This window comes from Dipteris shenzhenensis, chromosome 18, assembly GCF_047967505.1.
Source record: "Dipteris shenzhenensis isolate YYH24624 ecotype China chromosome 18, Dip_SZ_1.0, whole genome shotgun sequence".
Lineage (NCBI taxonomy): Eukaryota > Viridiplantae > Streptophyta > Polypodiopsida > Gleicheniales > Dipteridaceae > Dipteris > Dipteris shenzhenensis.
In genome coordinates, this window is record NC_141613.1 from 32,007,199 (window position 1) to 32,033,431 (window position 26,233).

The 26,233-nt window shown below is 41.0% G+C and overlaps 1 protein-coding gene across 3 annotated transcripts in view; it reads left to right on the forward strand.

Annotated features, from left to right (window-relative positions):
• The window catches only part of LOC147891116 (uncharacterized), a 31,276-nt gene extending 11,105 nt beyond the window's left edge, over window positions 1-20,171 (forward strand). The window contains exons 16-23 of one of the 3 annotated variants that reach the window (XR_015542635.1): window positions 13,729-13,878; window positions 14,013-14,090; window positions 15,607-15,692; window positions 15,818-15,869; window positions 19,256-19,336; window positions 19,449-19,542; window positions 19,657-19,913; window positions 19,948-20,171. Coding sequence is in view for 2 of the 3 variants with exons in the window: in XM_087389977.1 (XP_087246103.1) it covers window positions 13,729-13,878; window positions 14,013-14,090; window positions 15,607-15,692; window positions 15,818-15,869; window positions 19,256-19,336; window positions 19,449-19,542; window positions 19,657-19,829 (714 nt within the window). In the remaining variant the exon portion in view is untranslated. Of the gene's footprint in view, window positions 1-13,728; window positions 13,879-14,012; window positions 14,091-15,606; window positions 15,693-15,817; window positions 15,870-19,255; window positions 19,337-19,448; window positions 19,543-19,656 lie in introns of all 3 variants that reach the window. The other 2 variants (XM_087389977.1, XM_087389978.1) reach the window with 2 other exon arrangements.
• Window positions 20,172-26,233: the final 6,062 nt, after the last annotated feature.

Below are 26,233 nucleotides of genomic sequence, written 5' to 3' on the forward strand. Positions count from 1 at the left end.
TGGAGGGAAGTCCCAGAGCAGAACAGATGCAGATTCAGCTAGCGGGATCTTCTCAAAGGTCAGTACTTGTTTTGTTCTATGTGTGTTGCTAAGCTAGTAACTAGTGCACCTGATAATGTCTCGTCAAAGCCCGCAGCAATGGGGTATACAGCCTTTAATGATACGGAGTTAATTAAGATGAAAGGGCAAGTAGCTAATCATGATGTCATTGTGTTGTTTGACTCAGCGTCAATGCATAATGTAATTAACTCCAAGCTTGTAAAGAGGTTGAAACTAAAGACTAGCCCATCTGACTATGCATATACAGTCATAATGGCAGATGAAAGTTCAACTGAAGTATGAAACCAAAGGGTTACCCAGGTGAAGCTTCGAATTCAGGACTATGCTGAGAAGCTTGGTTTTGAAAGCCTTGGGTAAGGCTTGGCATTCTAGGAAGAATCCAGCCATAGATTGGAAAAAACACATTTATCAATTCAAGATGAATGATGTGTTGTATGTCTTACGAGGTGAAAAGGATATACCTCAAGGGTCGTTGGTTTTTGTAAAGGAAATTCGAAAAGCTCAAGAAGAGTTTTTGTTTCTTTGTACAGCATCGGTAGAGCCAATTGATGATTCTTCGGCTAGCACTGATGTTGTTAAAAATGGAGAGATGGCCAAGCTGGCTGATCAAATAGCAGAGGAGTTCTCTCATTGTTTTAGGGATGAGCTACCTTATGGGTTACCTCCAGAGCGGAATGTTCAGTATAAGATTGAACTAATCCTGGGGGCAGAACCTGTAAATAGACCTTCCTATAGGTTGAGTTTTATAAAAGAAGCGGAGGTACGAAGACAATTGGAAGAATACCTCAAGTTGGGGCAGATTCAACCAAGTTTCTCACCTTTTGTTTCGCCAGTGATATTAAAGAAGAAAAAAGATGATATCTTTCGTCTCTGTATAGATTATAGAGCATTGAATAATATCACTAGTAAGCATAGGTATCCGATGGCTTGGATTGATGATTTGCTAGATGCATTATATGGGGCCGTAATTTTCAGTAAGATAGATCTTAAATGTGGCTACCATCAGATCCGTATTAGAGCCGAGGATGTGCATAAAACCGCTTTTAGAAGCATGTTTGGACATTATGAGTTTTTGGTAATGTCCTTTGGACTTACCAATGCTCAAGCTACATTCGTCATGCTTATGAACGATTTACTACGTCCGTATATCGGAAAGTTTGTAGTACACTTTATTGACGATATTCTGGTATTTAGTAAACGTATTACTAAGTATCGTGAACACTTAAGAATAGTGTTCAATACTTTGAGAAAAGCGAGTCATTATGTAAATAAAAAGAAAACTATACTGTGTATGGTAAGACTCGAATATTTAGGATTCATAATTACTCCTGAGGGGATAGAAATGGATCTAAAGAAAGTGGTTGCGATACTGACTTGGCCAATCTCTCAGAGTTTGACTCCTTTACGATCATTCTTGGGATTTGTCTAATTTTATCGAAGGCATATTAAAGGATATTCCAAAATAGTATCGCCATTGATTGATCTGACCTCAGATAAAGTACCTTTTATATGGGGACAGAATTAACAGGAAAGTTTTAACACCATAAAAGAAGCTGTGGTCTCAGGACTGGTGTTAAAAATAGTTGATTCCTAGAAACAGTGTTTCCTTGAAACCGATGTAAGTGGCATTGCGGTAGGAGCAGTTCTTCTCCAAGAGGGAAGGCCAGTAGCCTTTGAAAGCAAGAAGCTGTCTCCCTCTCAACGAAATTGGTCAACTCATGGATTAGAGTTGTATGCTGTTGTCCATGCTCTGAAAACATGGAGACATTATTTGTATGGACCAGAGTTTTATGTTGATGTTGATCATGATACTCTGAAACATTTTTGTAAACAACCTGAGTTGAGAGGCCACCAAGCTAGGTGGGTAGAACTCATGCAGGAGTTTAACTTGATGATTTGGTACCGAAGAGGGAAGGATAATAAAGTTACTGGTGCATTGTCACGGACTATGCATAATATGAGTTTCACGGTATTAGAGAGTGCTCTAATGATCGAGATTAGAGAAACTCAAAAGGTGGACGAGTTCGTTCAGAGCCTTTGGCCTAAGACTCATGTATTCAAACTCGGGGAAAAGGATGACCTGGCATTCATAAAAGGCTTAACTTATGCAAGGTATGTCATAAGGAATGGTATGCTGAAAAGAAATGGCAAGATAGTAGTACCTAATCAGAATGATCTCAAGCAGAGAGTCATTGAACAATGCCATGATAGCCCATGCGAGTGACATCCAAGAGTTGAGAAGACATATAATTTCGTGAGACGAGATTTCTTTTGGTCAAAGATGAAAAAGCATATTCATGAATGTGATACGTTTTTCGTGTCAGGTAAGTAAGGCAGAGCGGGTGAAGCCACCCGTACTTTTACAGCCCTTGGAAATACCATTAGGTAGATGGGAGAGCATTTTCATGGACTTTATTGTAGGTCTGCCTACGACACAAGGTGGATATGATTCTATCCTTGTGGTGGTTGATCGTCTTACCAAGATGGCTCACTTCATTCCAATCATAGAGTCTGTTAGTGCCCCGCAAGTGGCGGATTTGTTTATCAAACATATATTTCGTTTACATGGATTACCCAAATTCATAGTGTCACACATGGATGTCAAATTTACCGGTCATTTTTGGAGTGCGGTGTTTGAGATACTAAGGACTGAGTTGGGAATGAGTAGTGGGGATCATCTAGAAATGGATGGTTAGACGGAAAGAATCAACCAAATTTTAGAGGATATGCTTAGAGCATATGTGTCATTGAGGCAACATACATGGGACAAGTGGTTGTCATTGTTAGAATTTGCCTACAATGACAGAAAACATATCTCTACAGGGTTCAGTCCGTTTGAGCTGAACTATGATACAGGGTTCAGTCCGTTTGAGCTGAACTATGGTTATAGATCAACGAATCTAACTACAGTTGGAGTACCTCAGAAAGTGCCTAGTGCCGCGAACTTTGTGGTTCAGATGCGGGAGATGCTAGCACTTGCGAGAGCTAACATCCACCAAGCTATGGATAGAGCTAAGGCGTATGCGGATGAAAACATATTTGTTAGAGAATTCAAGGAAGGAGAAAAAGTTTTTCTCAGAGTTCCTTCGCACTCTAAGTCTTTGATTGCCAGAGAGAGCTAAATTATCACCTTGATATTATGGGCCATGGTTAATTCTAAAAAGAATAGGCAAGGTAGCCTATAAATTAGAATTGCCACAGGGTTGTAAGGTGCACCCAGTGTTTCATGTTTCTCGTTTAAAGAAATTTTTGCATACAGGTGACTCACTGATCGAGGGTGTTGTTTAGTTTAAGGAGATAGAGGATAATGCAAGACGCAAACCAATAGGAATCCTGGACCGAGGAACAATGTAAGTACGCAATCGGAAGATACACACGGTGTTGGTTGCATGGCATGGTCTACCTCTATCAGAAGCTACCTAGGAATCCGTATACCAGTAGTGTTCCCAGACTTTATTATCGAGGACGCTGATGCCTGAAGAGGGAAGGAATGTTACGCTCAAGTTAAGGCAACATGACCTCGGAAGGATCAATTGATATTTTTCTCAAAAGAATCAATGTTTGTATTATATTTACTGGGCTTTACGCAAATGATCAGAAAGGAATTAAAGTCAAGGTCCTTGGTGAGGGTGACATGGCACTAGGCTAGGTGGATCTAAGGCTAAGGAGCCTAAATGCATGAAATGTGCCAAGGGGCAAATGGTTTCAATGATATCCCAAGAGAGGGGTAAGTGATGCATTAAGGAGGGACCCTAGAATAAAGACATGTAGCATACTAGATCCATCTAGGGAATTTTGGGGTTTGGTGGAATTTGGTAAGCAGGGGCCTTCACATAACGAAAATATATATAGAGCTTACTACCACTGAGGTTGGCTGGGAGGTGAATTTGTGTGCCTGTGCCCGAGATTTGATGAAAGGCTAGGAGTTAGCAGTGTTGGATGTGCCACTACTTGATGGTGGTAGGTTGAGCACTACATCTTGTATTAGAGATTGACCTATTTTGGAGTATTCTTCTAAACATTCTTTGGCTATTTCTACATGCTGTGTACTATCTAGTTTATGTGTGTTATTTCGTTCAGTAATACTTGTAAGCTCCTCAGTATCTATACTTTGGTACCCTTCAGCTTGTAAGATTATCGAAGAAGCTTGATCCGCATATCTTTTGGCTTCATTGTAAGGATTGCATGACCTTTATAGTGCGTAATAGAAGCTGGCGTGGAGTCGTCATCATCCTGCTCATCATCATCCGTCCATTCAATGTTGGGCAAGCCTGATTTGATCTTTTTTAATATTTCACTATATGTGTCCTCCTCTTTGTACCAATCTTCTGGGAGTCCCCCTATTCTAATCTTCAGCGCATTATCACATCTAGCTTCATGTTCTTTAATCTCTGCTTGAATATCAGACTTACTTGCTTTGGTGTCCACTTCCACAATCACTTCCTCCTTAGCAGTTTGTACTTCAATTTCAACAAGATCTTTGATTGTAGAGACTAGCTGCGGGGTAGGGGGGAATCCTTACAAGATTTTACAGCTTCGCCAATTAATGCTTGCTTACCAGGCCCTTCTAGAATGTGAAGTCGAGCCTTTACTTCTGCCAGTTCCAATCGTAGCTCTCTCACTGCTTGCTGCAGATAAAAAATCTGATCTTGTTGACCCTGGATGGGTTGTTTTGAGCCTTCTTGTTGGTAATTGCGTGCATACGGAGAGGGAGTCATGGTTGCAACTGTAGAGTACCGAGTCCTGATGGAGGTTGAAGGAGTTGAGGGGGACTTGGAGGAGAGGGTAGGCCAGTCCATAATTGGCTGTCTGTAGGATCTCCTAGCTGAACCTAACCCCGGGTTGAGTTGGGGGTTTAGCCCAACTCCTTCAGGTCCCTAGGTTGGGTTGGATAGATAGATAGATAGATAGATAGATAGAGAGAGAGAGAGAGAGAGAGAGAGAGAGAGAGATTAATGTCCTCAGAGGACCTCACAGGTGTATGGGACAAAGTACACACCAAAAAATTGCAGAAACATCTAGATACCAAGAGAGTTGAGAGAGCGCTCGAGGCAGCTCAGCCCCATTTATTTAGATGCATGACTAACTACTAATAGTATCTTAGAAAAACGGCTTGGATAACATCAGTTTAAGACTGAGAGTCTTTGGGTTTAGATTTGAAATCTCGAATCAAACCCTATCCATCTGGGTGGATTGCCCATTTACCTTTCTTGCGTGCTTCCACTTTTGTGAGTTTGACGTGTCTTTGTTTGAGATGGGTTGTATTGAGCTCCTCAGATATCCAAATTCTTATACCCTTTAGCTTGTGTGTTTGTATGAGAATCTTGACTCTTGCTGTCTTCTCATTGAAGTGTACCTGCACTTGTGTTCCTTTTTGAGTAACATCGCTTGTGTCGTCTTCATCCCAGTCGATTTGTGATATTTCTTTCTTGAGGCATAATATTCCATCTTCTATAAGACCCTCCTTCCCGTCTCTAATGCATCCATCTTGCGTAGTATCACCTTATTTTGTACTCTGATTTGCTGCTCTTTAACCTCCATGGATAAATCAGCTTAATTGACTTGCTATTGACATTTGTAGTCATCTCCTGCTTGATAGAACTCACTTGAGTTGTGATCATTTCCTTCACTATGGATACTAGCGAGGTGTTGGTGGAGATGAAGTGCATTTGTTCTACACTATTTGAATAATTTCCTGCTTGCCTTTCCCTTTTATAACATTGTTTTCCCTTTCTAGAGCTACAATTCTAAGCGTGAGCTCATGTATTTCTTGTTGCAAATAGTAGATGTGCTCTTGCGGGTCTGTCACGCTCACAAGCTTTCTGTCCATACGGGGAGGACGTCTTTGAGAAGATGTATAGGAGGGGAGACGAAGCTGCAATATCAGAATAGGAGGGCTAACTTGGTGTTGAAGAGAAGGTCTTCATCTTTGGGAATTCCATGTTGTTGGCCTGTGTAAGTTGAGAAGCCCCTTTGCTGATATTGACCCCCAGGCTGGGCCAGGGGTTCATCCCAGCCTGGAGTTGTTCCCTTTAGGCAGATCTTTGATCTGGATTCTACTTTATGTAGATGATGTGGTTTTACTCTCCTCCTCAATCGAAGCCTCTAGCTACACTTGGACGCACTTCAGACTTATTGTGAGACACATGATCTAAGTCAAGCTTGGAAAACCAAGGTTATGATCTTCAACATGTCTTGGGCAATCACTCATCGAGAGCAGTTCACTTTCGACAGGCACTAGTGGAGATTGTTGCGTCATATACACCTAGGAGTTCTCTTTTCAGGATTGATCTTCACAATGCAATCAAGTATGTAGGCTTGGTCATGTTGCCCTTGCCAGCCTCAAGCACTAGTGTTTTCAGTCTCATTTTCCTAAAATGCCTTGATCAAGTTTCTTCTCTTTGATTTTGTTGTTCGTCCAACTAGAATGTATGGTAGTCCCTTTTGGGGCCCAATCTATTTGAGATAGATTTCTTCATGTGTCGGGAGACTGTAAGGTTTACTTCTTGCATGGATGGCCCCTAGCAAGCCATTTGTCCCACACCATATTTAGCTAGTAGGGTTTGGGGCTATCCCTTTGTAGCTTGATGCATCCTTCCAGGTGTTAACATACCTTCTCAGAGTCACGGGATCTAGCAGCCCGACATCAGGGTGGTGTAGGTTCCCTTTTGTGGCCTTGACCTCTATGGCCCTTGAGGTTGAGGGGATCAGAGGAGTTGGTACACTCTCTCGTAAAGGCAGGGTAGTGTATTTTCATATTGGCATCCTAGTTTCGGACATGAGCCTTGGGTGTGGATGTCTACTTTAGTGGCCCAATCTCTTAGTTGTTATTGTCTTAGTCTCATGGATTCTTTTGTCCTTCGAGGTTGTCAATAAGTTTCGTTCGAAGTTGTTAATAATGTTTCTTTTTCCTTAAATCTCTGAATTTGCATTTGCATACGAGTTTTAGTTATATCTTACAAGCTATTCTTTTGGCATGCTCTTTCACTTTCTTGATTTTGTCTTTAGTGCGCAGGCTTAGACTAGCATGCTGAACGGGAGAAAAGAGCTAAGCAGATGGGTCAAGGTTAAAACTTGTTGTGGGCAGTAGGGTAGCAATGCTATTTTGGTGGTGAAAACCACCTTGAAAGACAACTAGGGTAAAGAGAAACGCTAACTTAAAAAGGATTCAATAGTTTGAGGTTGAGAATTTGCAGTCTTTTGTATGCTTAAGTCACTATCGCTATCATTAGAACTTGTATAATCAAGCCCAATAATGTCTTCTAAGATTCTATATGCTGATATCCTAATAATTAACTAGCTAATTAAACATCGTTGCCTTAGTAGATGGATGTGGCCTATCATTCGAATTTCAAGTAAAGGGCATCGTGGGTCCTTGTGCACAAACAAAGCCGTAGCGATTAGCTGAGTTGATCATGTCAATTCAAATCAACAAATGGACAAAATAGTGGATTTATAAGAGTAACAGTTTGAGAAAGCGAAGAACCAAAAATTATCTGTGTGCACCTTTTGAAAGTCATTCTATTTGGAATCCCCTAGCTCATGTCCGATGGCACTCCTATATACTGGAGCAGTTGCCAGTCACATCAACTTGGCTTATGGAATCGTGCCAAAGGTTGCATCAAGCTATCAGGGAGTGCTCCAAACATGGTGTGGGACCAATGACTTGTTGTGTATCATCTATGCGAGAAGTAAGACGAGTCCCTCCTTTGGGGTCAATCTATCTCTAAGAGACTTGGGTCCCAACAAGTAGGGGTACCATACATCCCGATTGGATGAACAAGAGAGTCAAAGAGGAGAGATTTGGTCCTAGGACCTTGGAAATGGGATTGGAAGCATTGATGCTCAAGTGTTGCAAGTGCGTCATACCTCTGCTTAATCGGGCTTCTATAGTGGTCTCATTGTGAATAATCTTTGTTTTCCTAAGGTTGACCTTAAAATTATGTGAAGTTTGAAGTGGTGACCCTTTGTGGAGGAGGAGAGTAAGGCCATGTCATTTGCGTATAGGACAATCGAGACAAGAGAGTCGAATATGAGTGAGCGTGTTCTGCCTAGTGTCGCGATGAATGAATTTAGCTTATCTATATCAAGGGAAACCTTGTTTGGCCGTGCCCCTTTGTCCATTCAATCTTTGTTGAGACACTGCTTGATGCCTACTCATAGAGTCACGAGTGTATTGATTGTCCAATGATGTCCCAATCGTACCCTAGTCTTGTATACGCATGAGTAGTCGAGCCCAGGGCACTATGTCAAAAGCCTTGCAGAATTCCACAAAGCAATTGAAACTGGCCTTTAGTTTCCTAAAGGGCAGTAAACCATGACTAACTTGCATACAGCCATTAGTCATCAATTACAGCCACTTCAATACTTATTAGAGCCACTTAGAAATAGATCCAGCAAAGCCAAGCAGGTACTGAAACAATATTCAGGAGCTAGATTTCCCGAGTGCAACACTAGATTGGCCCCAAAATCGTTGGCGCCCCTTTCGGTCTTTGAATACAACAAGGTGACTACCTTGCACTTATCCAGAACCAGCCAACTGAATCTTATCCTAGCAAGCATTCAACAACCTTGGAACAAAAGCCTATCTTTGGCTTAAAAAGGCATCCAACCTCAATGCATAATTCCATAGCATAAGGCATCTAAAATCTAGCACATATCCAAGTGCATAATCCATGGCCTAATTGGCAACCATAAGCAAAACAAATTCTCTGGCAAGCTGACATTCAAATCAGTAAATATTCTTTGACAAGCTGCTCTAGGTATCAACATAAACAAACTAGGCACTGTCCAGCATCAATCCCTCTGGCACATCAAGTTTGCACATAACCCGGAGCTGTTTCCAACAACTAGCCTCAGCCACAGAGCTCTACCCAGGCTATTACCCGTGCCAATCCTTTGCTGTCCAGCTGTGGATATTATAGCTGACCAGAATATAGGAGATTCTCCATGTACAAATTGGGAGTGAATTTCATACACTGAAACCTTGCTGTCCAAAGCTGACACACAGCCCTAGACCTAGCAACCAACTTGCAGCAGGTTCAGGGAAAAGCATGAGAGAGAGATTCCATCCCTCATGGGCTCACCCTTGTACTTTGCTTGCTTCACTGGTGATTCCCTTGTTAGAGCCAATGCTTGGCCTCAATCTGCATCCAATTCCAAGTGCATACATTAGTACCCAATTACCAGGCAAGGCTATGGCATTCCACATTGATTGTGCCAACTGAGTGTGACAAGGCATCAATGCAAGTCCCAAAAAGCACCCAAATAGCGTCAAGGCATACGAATTGCAATACACTGTCCCTCTAGCACCTTTCCAAGCACACCCTCTCTGGTTGGGTGTTGGTTTACAACCTGTATGGCCTAGAGAGAGCCTCGAAGAAAAATAGAAGCAATAAAATGACAAATGCAATCCAAAAGGAAGTTAGAATATCCATACCCCCTGTCCATGAAGCTCCTTCCTGCACCTATCTTGTGTCTAGGCCCCCATGGCTGTAGAAATGACTCCTAGCCAAGGGACAAGAGAGAGAATGAGAGATATACAGAGTCTGGGAGTTGAGAATAGAAAGAAGAGCAAGGCTCATGGGTGCAGAGGCCAGACTCAAGAGAAAAAGGCGAGAACATCAGCAAAATGGCATTGGGAGGTGCACCAATATCTCGTACAGCTTTCAAAAACAACCTCGGGTTGTGTGCCAATTGCAAAAATCATCGCAGAGCAGCAAAAACGAGCTTGGGATTGCGTGCCAGAGGTTTTGGAACAGAGGAGCATTGGGATGCGTGTCAATAGCAAAAATCAACTCTGTTCTCTCATTTCCTCATTTCTTCCTTCTTCTTCCTCTTTTCCCTATCCTATTCATTTTCTTCTTCTCTATTTCTCTCTTTTTTCTCTTATAGATCTCCTATTTTATTCATAATACAATTAAAAAAACAAATAATACTTTAGTTCCTTTTCATAGTCCATCAAAAACTAATGGAGACTTCACCGTTGGAATGTGTTTAACCATTCAGAAAACTTTAGTATTCATGATATATTGCACACTAGACGATAAAATTTTGATAGGGTAATGATTTAGATGGCTTGGTAAGGGTTACTCAAGATGACAATTTGCATGAGGAGGATCAATACCTATTTCATGCATTGACACCCTTGAAGTGAACTTTCACTCTAATTAACATGACATACATTTTAATGTATTGCCACAGAACTGTAATATATGTCATAGAATGTGGGGTCATAGAAGAATGCACAATTTTTGGGATAAAGCGATCTAAGGATGTATATAAGTAGGATCCCAAAAATAGATGCATAAAAATAGCGGACATAGAAGCAAGTTTGGGACTATGCTCTACTAAAGTGGCCCAAATAAGTAATAAGGCATGTCAACAACTTGTCAAACCTATGGCTCAAGTTTCATGAGATGAAGATGATCTATTGTGTACATAGTTGAGCATCCGTTAGCATTAAGTGAGGCATCTATCATAGGCTAATAAAGGAGCTAACAGTAAGCAAGCCTAAAGGCCTTAAATATAAGCTTAAAAGTGTATGTTATCCCCAAGGCATGTGACCTATCAAATGCTACTATCATGCCAGATTTTCAAAGTCCTAATTCTAGCCACTAATCTACATCAAGTATGGATTATACTCTATGGCCTCACTATGGTCCTAAGTGCATTTTAGGACACTAAGTTTCCCTACATTTCTATGGCCAAACTTGATAATGTCCACTACACTAGAGAGAGAGAAAAAGGGTAGTGTGGAAAATCCCGTATAGGGCCTTTAGAGAGAAAGGTGCATGGTGAATTGCCACGTGACTCATTAAAGCCCCTAACCCTTCTTACCAATGACATTGGTGGTTTGCCCCCACATTTAATCTCTAACCCTCTTTTACCAATGAAACATTGGCTTTCCTTGGGCCTAACATTTAGACCCCTCTTAGCCTTGCCTTGACCTAGCATTTGGGCCTAGTGGGTGGGGTGCACTTTGAACTAGACGAGGGACTTTTAGGAAGTTGGCTCTTCCTCTAGGTCAGTCCCTCGCGGCCAAAATGTGCACGGGTTTAGTTGCACATTGAAATTCTCATCCCCGTGACAACAATAATAAGCCCTTTGCATTTGTGTCAGTGCCTCCTCAATGATGCCTCTCAAGGTGAAGATGTCGTCAATCGTCGTGTGGTTTGCTTGAAAACCTACCTGCTCAACAATTATGCATCTCTCATAATTCACAAATTGTCTGAGTGTCGAATGGTGAGGCATTTATCTTAAGCATGACATGTCCAATCATAACGATCCTATAGCTTTGCGGGCTCATGATATCCCTTGCCATATGGGTTGGGATGATGGCCTTGATGCTCTAGGTGTGAGGGAAATCAGTGCAAATCGCTTTGTTATATAGCTTTGCTAAGATTGGGGCAAGGGTATCGAGTCCAAATGCAATGCACTTTGCTTCAAGTATAGATAACTGTATTATGTATGATTTGCACTCTATTGATAATTATATTATGTATAAAAAATAAAATTTTATACATAAATTGTATCATATTGCCGTTTCTTTCATTTTCGTTTCGGCGGGGGCTGGAAAATCTGTTTCTTCCGTTTTCGTTTCGGTTGGCAACTATGTTTGAAACCTCCTCCGTGCAGGAAATAAGGGAGCCCAGTTGAAGGTGATCATGTGTCAGGACCATTGTAGATAATTAGGTTATTAAGCTATCCCTATCCATGAAAGAGTGTCTGTATGTGATAATCAAGGCTCGCCTATCTGTGGAGGCTCGAGATATGTTTGCCTTATCAAGATAAGTGTCAAGTAATAGAATAGTCATGTTGAAACTCAATGATCAACACCTCTTAGTTTGCAGTTGTAGTGTTGATGTCTCCAAGAAGGAGAGCTTTCCTATGGTTGGAAAAGTCCATGATATTTGGTTACATGGCTGCGTGCGACGGCGTTTCACCGTCCTTTCGGAGCTTTATGGCGAAATGTAGGTCTTTGGAGGAAGTAGCATACTTTTATGAAAAAGCCTTGTTGAGGGGTGCCCTTGATCTTACTTCATAAAAATTTGGCATGCAGTGAGAGAAGATAGGCATAGAAGTGCGACCCCAATTGATTCCTATACTTAGTTTGTCTCTCTGATCTCGTCTCGATAGGTCAGCTTTCATGTATATCCACAAACTAGTGGTAGTGGGTGCTCTGGACTCTGATGATCTCGTTTTGTGTACAACTCTGAGAATCTCCTTGGCTCTAACCATAAGGTCTTGGTTCTCTAACTCTCATAGACCTTGCCTCCCTAGGTGGGTGTGTTAATGGGCGACTGTTTGGGTTGAGTCAAGAGTCTCTCCTCTTGGACAATTGCCCATTTTCCCTCCTTGTGGCCAGCATCTTGCTACTGTAAGAGGTTGTCTCTCCTCCTCTTGCTAGAGTGAGATCCTCATTCGTATGGACCTGTGGATGCTCTGAAGGAGTTGCACATTTGCGCAGTGCCACTAGTTGGGCTTGGGTGTTCCTAAACTGTATGATCAAGGGCTCCTCTTTGTGGGGTTGCACCCTACGTACTAGGGCCCCTCAATCTCATGCTCTTGTACACCGATGATGGAGGTCCCAAAATAGGTGGCATCAGTGATTGTGGAGGGAGTGCTAGGTATTTTGTGTGCTCTAATGTTGAGAGGTTTACTGGCTCGTTGTTGCTGCTAAAGTAAGGTGGCTGAAATGTTGCCTTTGCAGGCTCTCATTTCACTACATCCACCCACTTGGAAGTCTCCTCGATGGCCAACTGCATTGTGGCCAATGCTTCTCTACGACTACACCGCTCCTTGAGGGTTTTCTCCCCTTGCCGCCGAAGGTCGACTACCTCCTTATGGAGATCAATAGCCTCAATATGGATTGTCAAGACATCATGTTGAGGATGTCGATCTGTTGCTGCTGCTTGGCCTCTTGAGCTCGAAGACCTGTATCACTGTAAGATGCTGCTGTAAGAGGTCCAGGGAGACCGAGGTCTGTTGTGGTGTGTATGTGAAAAGGAGGGGAGAAGTACGTGGTGGAGGGCGAGCTGGAGAAAGTCCGACAGCAGTGGAGAGATGGATGGATTTGTAAACATCTGGGAAAGGCCAAAAGGACCTATGAGACCAAGCACTTAAGTATGTCATGCTTGTAGACTACATCTAGGGGGAGTAGTGGTGTCTAGCACACCTCTATGGTATAAATGGAATTTAAACTATGAAAACAAAACTAGAACAGAGATACATTCTAGAGATGGTAATCTAATGGATCTAGGTCTAGGTTCTCTGATATATCCGACTTATGTTTGATATCTGCATTTGATGACCTTTAATCTGCTCTACTGGTCACGCACGTGGATGTTGTGGGGTAGTCTGCTGTGCGGTATCCTGGCTGGTGGGCTTACTCAGTCCTGGGTCAGCAGTAATGATAGATCAGAGCTGCGAGTGAGCATGGCTAGGGTCTCAACTATAATACCGATGTCTTTGGAGCAGGCAGAGAGAGCATTTCTGTGTCTTATATTTTCTCTGGTTTTCTTTATTGCTAGGTGACTTTGGAAAAACATGAAGGCAATTTAGCTAGGAGAATTTAGTCCAACTCATGGATTATATACACAAGTGGATAATTGCAAAGATCTTTGTTGTCTTCTGCATATTTGACATTCTCTGTTTCTAAACGTGTAGAGTGTAGATGGAGTTATAGTCCCTGGCGGTTTTGGTGACAGAGGAATTCAGGGCAAAATTCTGGCTGCTAAGTTTGCGAGAGAAAATAAGATCCCCTATTTGGGTGTTTGCCTTGGCATGCAGATTGCTGTGATTGAGTTTGCACGCTCGGTACGTTTTTTTTTTTGTGACTCACATTTCTCAATCACGTCTGACTATGCAGGATGTCTGTTGCAGTTATTAGGGATGGTCTTGTCTATTTTCAAGCAGACAACCTGCACTAAATCTGAACTACATTTAAGCAGGTTCTGAAGCTTGAAAAAGCCAACAGCACAGAATTTGATCCTGCTACACCACATCCTTGTGTTGTGTTCATGCCTGAGGTAATTTTGGATGCTCTATTTTTTATATGGCTTGAAGCAACCGTTGTGAAGCAACCATTGCACTATGATATTGTTAGGAAACATTCTTTTCACTATGTTAACAACCTTAGTTGGGTTGTTGCACCAATTAAATTGATCAAAACTTTTAAATAAGAGGCACTTAAGAGATCGTATGGATCTCCTTAGGGTTTAGTGGACTTAAAACTATATTTAGTTACAATACATTATTCTTTTGCCTCCCCGGCAATTGTTTTATTTTGTTTATTTGGGTATATTATCTCTTCTCCTCGGACTTCGATTTCTAGGAGCTGCATTTTATCCTGGAAGTGTTCAGTCCAGGTGCATTCCTGTTAAATACATCAGCTTTCTTTCAGACATGGTGTGATTTCACCGATTTTTGAAGCATACAAGTGGTTAATCTTGTCCTGTAGGCTGTTGTCAGTGGCCTTGCTAAGAACTTGAGCTTTATTAGAAGAGTCTTAGGGCAGAGATTCATGCACAGGTAGCACAGATGTGGATAGGAGAAGAACCTTCTTCGTATGTACACTCCATGGTTTGGACTCTGTTTATATCGCACATTTCACCAATTTTTGGAATAGTGAATACTGGGGCATTTTCGAAGCCATTACTGTGATCTCTTTCTTGATTGATCCCATTGAAATAGGATTCATTAAGCAGGCTTTTCTTCAAGTTCAGCAGTACCATTTGTTCTTTCATTTCTGGGATATTTATTTCTACTCAGTCACAAGCTCCCCTCCATGGCATGAGGAGATATGTTAACATCGATTTTATGCAAGCAGTAATTGTTAAATAGCTATTCACCAGTGTGACACTGAAATCGTGCTGAGCATCTTGAAGACAGTTTAATTTCATCCATTATGTATCTACATAGCTTATTTGCACTTTAGAACCCAGAAAAGAAAGTCATTTCAGACACTCTTCCTTCCAAGACAGTAGGCAACATGAGCAAAACTGAGAACAAAGAGCGAGAAGCAGAGTAAGATTCCATGCTTGGTTTTCTGTTTGTCTTTCCCTTTTGTTTTTTTTTGGGGGGGGGGGGGGAATTTTAAGATACAGGTTGCAATGCTGTCTGTTGTGCCTGCTTTAGTCTGCAATATGGTTTTTAAAATTAGTTCGAATATCAATGAAAACTCTCATAGCTTCTAGATGATCCTGTTTTGTTTGATTTCTTACTATAGTTAATGTAATTTGTAAGCATCACCTTCAATGTTAAAATCTTTGGTGGTTTTACATGCGACGTTCTTGGTAACTTTTTGCTTTATGCCAACCCTTTCAAAACTATTCATGTTACCATGTGTAGTTCTCATTTTTGGTACTTTCTTCTCATGCTTCTGATTGTGCTTGCTTCCTTCATTATGGCTTTGTCTTCTTTCTCCCTCTTTTGTTTTAATACTTTTTGCACTGTATCCTTTGTCCAGCCTAGAAAGATGTTGGTTGCTTTCTGTTTTCCCGGCAGGATATTACCATGACAATAGTTGGTGTTACCCCCTTGCAGGTGTCCAAAACTCATATGGGTGGCACCATGAGGTTGGGAACACGGAAAACATATTTTCAGACTTCTGACTGTCTGACAGCGAAACTGTACGTTCTCTTAATAGATATGCACTTGCCCATGTAAAACAGTACTTTTGGACTGCAGTTTTTTTTCTGGTCTTTCATCTTGATTACATTTCGTGAACAAATTATTTGTGCTACCTATTCTGAAGGTGTAAGGCACCAGGCCTTTATGTGGATGAACGTCACAGACATAGATATGAGGTAAGCATGTTTAAGATGTAAACATATCCTTATTTGTGCTTTCTTTGTGTGAGATCTAGCTTCAGTCAAATTTTCTGTTAGATGGAATACTTTGTTTGCTAGTTCTGTTTATGGTTGTGTTCTTTCCTAATTCTTAGAAATGTAAAGCATATGATCGAGTGAGAAATCTGACTTGCTATACATATACATATATATATATATATACATACATACATATATATATATATATACATACATATGTATATGTACACACACACACACACACACACATACACATACACACACGCGCACACACATAAATATGTATAGGTATATGTATATATATACACATATACATATGTATATGTGTATTTACACACATATACATATGTATTCAAATGCATGGGGGTCTGAACATTCTTAATATTCAAATGCATTTACTTGCTCACAGAGGGAAAATGATGATACAGTTTATGCAAGGAGATCAGCCTTGGGCTTTCATGATCCGCTCTCTCTTATTACATTTTCATACCTCTGCCTTTGGGAATTGGCAGCCTACTCAGTGGGATTTTTTATTTGGCTCTATCCAAGGCAAGATCAGAGGCTGCCCTTTTTGTCTCTCGTCTGCTTCTTGATTGGAAACATATCTTATCCCACTTGGAATGGCATGGCAGGGATTCTCTGTCGGGCAACTCTTTGAGGGTTGAGAATATTTTTTGGTCTAAAGTATTCCACCCTCCTTTGGCCATACAAGAACCCAGACGTTCTTATTTTCTTTCCTTCAAAGGCATTTCATCCGTGGCGGATGTACTTCAGGATGATGGCACAATTTTATCCTTCCTATGGCGAGTTTTCCTTGGCATTTTTCCATCCGGACAGTTACTCGCACACAGACATATCGCTCCAGCTGTTTGTCACAGATGCCAGCACTCTACTGAACCTGTGCTTTACATTTTTTGGTTCTGTCCACATACTTCTGATCTCATCGCTCTCATCCGACAGAGGCTTCGAGCGCGATTTCCTACTGTTACTTTTGACAGATTTATCTGGTTGTTTGTTTTTCATCCACGAAGACAGGGTTTTGATTTATTTTTTGTATGGGTGCGCTATTGGACCCTATGGTCTTTATGGATGGACAGAAATCATAGTCTTTGATGATCCACTATTTTCATCCATTCTTTTTTTCAAACGCTCTCTGCAACAATCATTCTACGATTGTTTTCAGACTTGTTTGATTGATTAGGATGTGTATACACCTTATACTGAGATCTTTAGTTGAGTAGTAGCTACTTTGTTTTTGAAGTAACTATGAATGTGATTATTTTACAGCAATAAAAGATTTCTTCCCACAAAAAAAAAAAGGTATTTACACACACACACACACACACACACATTGTACACACATTGTGTGTGTGTGTGTGTGTGGTTTGATCCTCCTCCAGCTTGATATGTAACTTTTTACTTGGTTGTCTCGTGACTTTTGCTCTGAGGCTTTACTTGTAAATTTTTTCCTTGTACTTATTGGTGGGTTTTTACCTCTTTTGGGGTTTCCCACACAGAAATATAAGATTTCACAAAAAAAAGAGTGTGTGTGTGTCTGTACTTTGTTCTGTCCGATTGAGTACTTTTGGATGGAGTATAGGCATGTTGTTTATCATAGGGGGGTTAGGATTGATCCATACATATCTCTCTATTTTTCAACAATTTCCAAGCTATGATAATCAAACAAGCTCGTATAAGTCGACCTTCAATGGGGCAAAGCTTGTTTTCGAGCTAAAAATGGAGTCCTTCAAAGTTATTAGCACAAAACCCTTCGCTTGCTTCCTTGAATCTTCCTTGAATCCTCTCTAATAAATCTTATAAGTAGGAATCTAGAAAATGGGTGAGGCATCTAAAGCTACGAGGTTTAAGTAAAGGTTTCATTGCACTCACACTCAATCTAAAGATGGTCATTGAAAGAGGCACCATAGTTGGCTTAATCGCCTTGATTGAGCCCACCACTTCTTCATCTACGGTTTTCTCAATTATTGATGATTTTCTCATGTACAAGGTTCTACTCACATATTCCATTCTTGATGGCTGCTTTGTGACTTTGACCCACTGCACCAACTTTTAGCTATTATCTACCTTTAGATGGTTGCTCGATGGCTTTATCATAGAACGACTCTTCTACAACCTATCACACGAGAGCATGACGAACAGCACATCAAACATTGTTACTCCTGAATATTAAGCACACATGGCAAGTAAACATGTGGCACTCAAGATGCTTCATCTTATGATATTTTGAAGTATGACCTCTTCATCGTCCCATAGTCTTCATTTAAAAACATATTTCAAACATTATCGTGAAGTATTTCCTTTTAAAAGAAGGGACGTGGAACTTAAAACAATCAAAGAGGGCATAGAAGAGAGTAATTTTGAAAATTAAGTGTATAAAAAAGTTGACCAGTTTTTGACGCATCGACCATTGAAAACTACATTAAAATAGGTTTTTTCCTAATTGCCAATATAAATATCGGTACAAAGTTGTTGATATGCACGATAATGTAAGCGACGATATCATCGGTGACTAGCATGCACTGTACTGTGGACTGTACCTTCGACTATACTGTGGATTTTACCTTAGTGTATACCATCTCTATGTTTAGGAAAAAAAAAGGGATGGAATTGGGCTTTGTTGGCCCCATTATTCCCCAACAATGTTGTGAAGTTTTGCATTTTTTGTGCCTGAAGTAGAGAGCTTATTCAGCTATGATCGGATTTTGTGTATCCCAAATTAGCAAAATATTTGTCAATTCTGGTATGCCAACTTTTAAGTGTTTGTTTTTAAGCCATATAAACTCTTTTCAATTTAGACTTTTTGATCAAGTTTTCCTTTTCCATGTGGTTAATGTATGTACCTTTGTGGTCAATCCATATATACTCTTCGTCTAGATATCCATTCAGGAATGCATTGGTACAGATTCCATCTGCTATTCGTTTCCAATATGATTCGATAGTAGCATGCAGCGTATACTAGAATATTAGTTGATTCTGACTCACTGAAGTGATAGAATATTAGTAAGTTATTAGGATGGCTCAAAGAATTCAACCAAGGATCCACAGCTTGTTGAGCTTCCAGAGAGCTCTTCGTAGGCAATCCTCTCATAGGAAACATCACTCTGCATGAAGCATCACTCTTCATAGGCTATCTATGACACTTGCAGTATGATTCTAGAAAGAAACTTACTATCTCATCATCAATCCTCATAAGAAGATCATCAATTCTCCAAGTTTTATAAACCTTTTTGAGTAGTGATCTTGTACACTACTCTTCCTAAGCTATTCTTGATTTGGTTACTTTGTACGATCTGGAGTCTACTGCCAAGGACAGATAGTAAGTGACAAAATTGCCACTTTTGCAGGTGAACCCAGATATGGTTGATAAGCTTGAAGAATCTGGTCTTCGTTTTGTTGGCAAAGATGAAAGCGGCCGAAGGATGGAGGTGAGTTTCCGATGGTTCATCTGAAAGTTCTAGTTAAACAGCCCTTCAGTAAAATTTTGTAATGTGATTCTAATGCGCTGTCTGCTTTTGGTGTAATGCTCTCGGAAAGCAGATACTTGAGCTTCCTGAGCATCCCTATTATGTAGGTGTCCAATTCCATCCAGAATTCAAGTCACGGCCAGGGAGGCCTACTCCTGTTTTTCTAGGTCAGTCATCTGCCATTGGATTTATGCAAGGTAGTTGTAATTTATTTCTATATTTTAGTAGACGTTTTCAGCTGCATGAACCACTGCTTAAGGTTATAACTGTCTTTTGGATAGGCCTTATTTTGGCTGCATCAGGCAGTTTGTCTGCTTACCTACAAGAGAATGCAACTGCTTTGCCATACATTTCATCTAATGGATGTTCCAAAAGTGGTGAAGTCTCTCAAAGTCCAGACAGCGCTGCTGTTAATGGATGTGGAAAGGACTATTCAAATGGTATCTGTGCCTGATCTGGGCCAAGAGAGAATCTGGCATGAAATTTTGTAGAGCTGGGATAAAATCTGGCATGAAATTTTGCTTATCCTAGTGGTAAGGTGTAATGTTTTTTATTAAAGCTATCTTGGTAAGGTGTAATGTTTTTTATTCAAGCTATCTTCTGGTAGCCTGTGTATTATTTATGCCATACAAGACTGCCCACGATACTAAATTTATAAATCTGTGGTGCTAGAAGATGGTTTGAATAAAAGACTATCGGTTTCTTTGTGTTAACCATTACTTACATCATAGCCTTTGTATACGTTTGCTGTTGAAGGGCCCACGGGTTTTTGTGAATGATTTTGGGAGTGAACTTGTTTTGCAAGTCTCAAGCTGTACATGGCTTAGATCATAGGTCTTTTGCAGTGTCCTCTGCATGGCTCATGGATTATGAGTCTTGTCGAAAGCAAAGTAAGACTTGGAGATTTTGTTTCTCCTTTATTCGCTTCTATCTCAGCCACATGTATGCTCCTTGGCCAGTTGAACATTACCTTTGTCACCCAGTGTTTCGTAAAAGCGCAAGAGTCTTCTGCAAAGCTTGCAATCTTCTTTCTGATGAGAATTTGTTTTACAAAAAAGAGTAACTAATATTGTGATATTGTTGGAGATGAGGATGGATGTGTCAAGTTGTTAAAAACAAGTGTTTGACATACTGAAACTCAATACAAAAAGCAAAATTTTGACTATGTATAAAGGTCTAACCAATATGTAGATATGTTGACATGGACATGATGAGATTATATAGAGTTGCAAAGATCGTCATTGAGAGGCCTCATCTCAAAGTGGATCCATAAAGCTAAATTAGCTTTTGTCGCGAAAGAAAGCAATTGAGCACACTAACGATTCCTATATAAGTAGAACAACATTCACAAAGGACAGCATGAAAAGAGTATTCAAACTCCATGAGAAAGAATAAATGTTCAAAAGCTCAATAGGAATGGTAAAAAGTTGTGCAAGATGACAAACTAAGGTAAGGTAAGATCATAATAGTCTTAGTGCTATTCATCGAATGGTGTAACTAGAACGTCTAGCCCTTCACGGTGATGGGATTTGGGTTGGAGAATGTGAAAGAATAAATGTTCAAAAGCTCAATAGCAATGGTAAAAAGTTGTGCAAGATGACAAACTAAGGTAAGGTAAGATCTTCATAATAGTCATAGTACTATTCATCGAATGGTGTAATTGTTATTGCCCATGTGGTAAAGAACTTCCAGCCCTTCAGGGTGATGGGATTTGGGTTGGAGGAGGCAAAACTCAATGCTCTAGAACTAGAGAAAGAAAGATGGCAATGTAATTAGGAGAACCAAGAATGAGGATGTGGCTTGAACCAAGAATGAGGATGTGGCTTGAAGCGCAAATATCGAACCAAGCTAAAATGCAAATGTTTCGACCAAAGGGCAAAGAGAGTTACCAATGAAACAGTGATTTGGAAAAGGCTAGGGTGAAGTGGGAATCAACTTTTATCCTCCTATCAGCGTTGTGTAGCGGATGCTTAGGTGTTGTGTGTAAAGGTGATGCTGATAGGTCAAAAAATGTAGTAAGCTCTTGTGCACTGTACATAATAAGGGTAGGCACGTAGATATGCACTTTCATGTTTTGGTTTGCATTATGGGTTACTAGAGACGACTTTTGGAACTACGATGAATGGTTGTATATATTTCAAGATAAATAAATAAATATACATAGATATTTGCAGGGGCACATGGAAAATGATGAGAAGCAGTGTGGGTACACCCATATCCAGAGCATTTGTGGTATCCAATGTGTGACGGAGTTTTTTGTGTGACTTGATAAATGTTCTTTTGTTACCTTGTGTCTTGGGTTTTCTTTGTTATGAGTTGTTTCCTTTTGTTGGGGCTCATATGAGTATCCCTTGTGTCAAGGATGGGTTCATTATATGTGATAGATTGTGGGTAAGTGCTGGCTTGAAGGGAATGTGCATTAAATGTGAATGTGGGGCATTTTTTTGCCTTGGTGTATGGTTTTTGGGAAAGGAAAAGCGAGTGGTTTAATGCATGAGATGAGGTGGCCAGCAAATGTGGGAGTTTTGCATGGATGTGCAAGTTGGCTACGTGATCAGGTGAAACGCTCAAAGGAAGTGGGAAGTTGTCATGTTACGTGTGGAAGATTTCTAGAGTTTCCAAAAGGGTGATGGAGCCATGTGGCTGTCTCAAGGAGGGGTTTAGCATGCAAATGGGGGAGAGCCTAACATCGTAGAAGAGGAGAAGTGCGATGGGAGAAGGAAGGAGTGTGGTTGTAAAGAAACGCAGTTCAGTGTGACGTGTTGATCTTCTTCAACGATGGTGTTCTAAGGGAACTGGACTCATCATGAGGGTAATGAAAGGCCAGTTGTTGATTGTGATTCGTTCTAAGGGAACTGAACGACTTCTTTGCGATACGTTCTTGTTGTTGTGATCATTTGCTGATTTGATCGTGGGATATTTCTTGAGAAGAAGGCTTGAGTGACGGGCTAGTTCACAACAATGGTTTCACGATCGAAGGGAAAATGTTTTCTGTTGAATTGAAAGGTGCTCCTACGTCATTCTCTGATTGACTCTGACTTCCTGATAGTAAGAGAGAAGAACGACTTGCTGCTGGTGTCTTTCCTCCATTGGTGTGGCGTGAGAATGATCAGTATGCCAGATGATTGATCGAATTGCGTTGAGTCAAGAGTTTGACAGGTTGCTGGCTGAATTACTAGATTTGAGAGTTCATTTGAGATTCTCCTTGGCTGCTCTTCTGAAGTGATTGGATGGCGATAAGGCCGAGGCAGTTTATACAGGCGCTGATTTGTCTATGGATCTACCTACGACCACGTGATTGGTGGGTTGTTGAGATGACGAGGAAGCTTGATCATTGACTTGTATACGTCATTAAAAGAGTTTTCTTACTGGCTCCATGTGCAATTTGGTCTGAGACAAGAAGACATTTGTGAAGCTGTTCGTGGTTGGTGCGGATACAAAGAGACTTTTCCAAGTGAGTTGTGGGTTCATTTCCTATATTTTGTTGTTTCTTGTGCTATCAAAAGGTGCTTGTGGGTGTTATGTTATCCTGAGATTGCTATTTTTTTGGGGATTGGTGGTTCGTGGGCTTTTGGCTTTGTGTTTGGGAAAGTTTACAATGAGATTGTGTCTGGCACGATTCCTGTAATTTTGGATCCATGCTTTGGATGGTGTGCTAAGCTACTGTCACTTGGAGCCAGATCACACTGCAATTCTGATTCCATGACTGCCCTGGCCTCAATATCTTCCAGTCTGAAGATTATTTGTTGTTTTTAGCTGTGTTCCTCTTTTGTTTAATCAATGTATCATCACTTAACCTACTTTTGAGGGGTGTTGATTAGCAATCAAGGGGGGTTCACTCACGAGGTATCATGGTTAGTATTTTTCTCCACTCAAATGTGCTTTTGGTTGTCTACCATATGTTTCAATAATGGAGTATTAGAAATTAGGAGCTTCATGTACTCTAGTTAGAGAATCGAGAATGGAATTATAAACATAGAGCATGCACAAACCTGAAATAAACTTATCCACTAATTGTATCAATGATCTACACATGTCAATGGCTGAGTAGAAGTTCATGCTTGAACTCGACATTTGTTGGGATGGACTTGAGGAAAAGGGCAACATTAGCTAAGCCAAGTGTGGCTAAAGGTGGATGAGAAATGAGGCCCATGTGAACCTTTGATGATTTCCCTTCACATGCCATTGGCGTGATTTGCTTCTTGAATCTCTATTACAACAATTTAATTCTTTAAAACAAAGATATAAGTCGTGAAATTTATTTTTATGATGTATCCCCTTGGTTTGCTACAAAATTTCTTACCTCTCTTCTTGCAAAATTTTGCATAGGGTAGTATGCATCTTATCATTGTTCTCTCATGTTTCACATTGTGTAATGCCTCTCTTCTCTTAGTATATTTTGCCATCTACCCCTTCAAATCTCCCTAATGCTAGTTGAGTTGCATGTTGCATGTGACTTGCTTCTTATGTTGAGGTCGTCTTAGTACCCCATCCAAGCCTTGACGGTATAACACCCCATCAAAGAGAGTGTAGCGCCTACTATCTCTGCGGATCTTCTTTCTCTCATAGCTAGTACTTTCTGAAGCAAAGGAGAAAGCAGTCAGAAATCTATAGATACCACCATACCATGGATCCCCAACTTCTATGGCCGCTACAAGGGTTACATCGAGGCACTCCTCTAAATTAATCAAAGCATTCTTCAAGTTGGAACAACCCCCTTTTACAATTTTGAAAGAAAAATCATATTCTTGTAAAACTGCCAACCATTTGGCCAACCGGCCCATGGGATTTGGTGATTGAAGAGCCTGCTTTGCAAGACCATTGCTGCAGATTATGATGAAGGACTTTCCAGCCACATAATGCTTTAATTTCTCAATGCAGAATACCAAAGACAAAGCATGCTTGTTAGCCTCAGAGTAGCGTCGTTCAGTTTCGAGCAATCGTCGAGAAGCAAATCGAATGGGATACATGAATCGATCCTCCCCTTGTTGAAGAAGAATACCTACCAGAGTATGCTCACCAAACGCAGAATTGATATAGAAAGTCTTTGACCAATCATGATTGCATAGAATGGGTTCTGAAGCTAGAGCACTCTTGATTTGTATAAACCCATGATCATAATCCTCATTCCAAGAGAAATCAACTCCATCTTTTAATAGCATAGTCATGGGTTGCGTCAAAGCAATATATTTATCAATGAAGCGGCGATAGTATCCTGTTAGATTGACAAATGAGCATACCTGACGTTTGGTTGTTGGCGGGGAGAGCTTGAGGATACCTTCTACCTTCTTGGGGTCAGGCTTGAAGCTCTCGGATGAGACAATATGTCCCAATAACCGCCGTTGAGTGGCTCCAATGGTGCATTTATCAGGGTTGAGGCTGCCATTCGCATCATTGACCCTTTGGAAGGCCAACCTAACCTTCATGACGTGCTCCTTTCGTGTCGATAATATATAGAAATAATCTAAAAACACCTCCAAGAAAACCCCCAAATATGGAGCAAACACCATCTGCATAAATCTTTGAAAGGTAGCAGGAGCATTGATGAGGCCAAATGGCATTACTTTGAATGCAAACGTCCCCCAGGGTGTGGCAAATGTGGTTTTAAGCACATCCTCCTCATCAATTTTGATTTGATAAAACCCGGAGTAACCATCACAGAAAGTATACATCTCATGACCACTTACCTTCTCAAGAATGAGGTCTTAAAAGGGAAGAGGATGATGGTCCCTCTTGGTGGCCGCATTGAATTTCTTATAGTTGATGCAGACCTGCCACTTGTTGTTTTTCTTTGGGGTGAATACCACTGGTGAAACCCATTCAGTATTGTGAACCAAAACAATAAACCCAGCTTCTACAAGTTTCTGCAACTCTGAGCGCAAAGCATTGGTCTATAGGGGCCCTAATCTCCGATACTTATGAGCCACAGGCTTTGCATCAGGCTTCAGCTCTGTGTTGTGCTCTATGGTAGTCATATGGCGAAGGTGGCGGTAGTTAGTTGCGAAGAGTTCAGGGAAATCTTTGAACATTTCTAGGAACTCGTCTTTCTCACTTGGCGTGAGGTCTAGGGAAAGCATAGATTCAAGCTGTTGAGGACTAGCTATTACCTTTTCTCTAGGTGGCGGGATTGGAGACACCCCCTCATGTAAACTTCCTCCTCTGAGAACTCCTCCCCCCGTCTGATTCTTCCATTGATTCAGACACCGAGGATGAGAGAGTATCACTGTCTTGCTCCTCTTCTTCTGGTTCAGTGGCACCTGGTTGCACCGAGATCTTCTCCTTAGAAGCACCAAAAGACATGTGTCATGTCTTCCAATAGCTGACTGCATCACTCTTTCTCAACCATGGTCTCCCGAGTATGGCTGGGTAACTCCTGCCTGTATCTTCGATGTCCACTACATAGAAATTGATGGTGGTGGTCAACCCATTGATAGTGACGGGTAAATCCTTAATGACTCCCAGGGTGGCGAGTCGTCGACCATCTGCTACCTTGATTCGAGTGGAGGAACACCTTGTGCATTTCAAATTCAATTTCTTCATGATTTGGGGCACCATGATATTACATGCAGCTCCCCCATCGACACACACACTTTTGACATGGCAATTATCTATGATGACATCTATTGTATGTGGGTGCCGATCAATTTCTTCAAAGATAGAAGAAACCTCTCGTACCTTTCCCTTTTTCTTGCTCCTCCTTGTTGAGAGCCCTTGCTGCAGCTCACGTCTCACCTTAGGACAATGCTATTAGTTGAGGAAGCGTGATGCTCAAAGATCGATGAGCAAGGTCCTGAACGACCGAGTAGTCCTTTTGCCCCGAGCCGATGGGAAAATCCAAGGGCGATCACTTACTCTTGT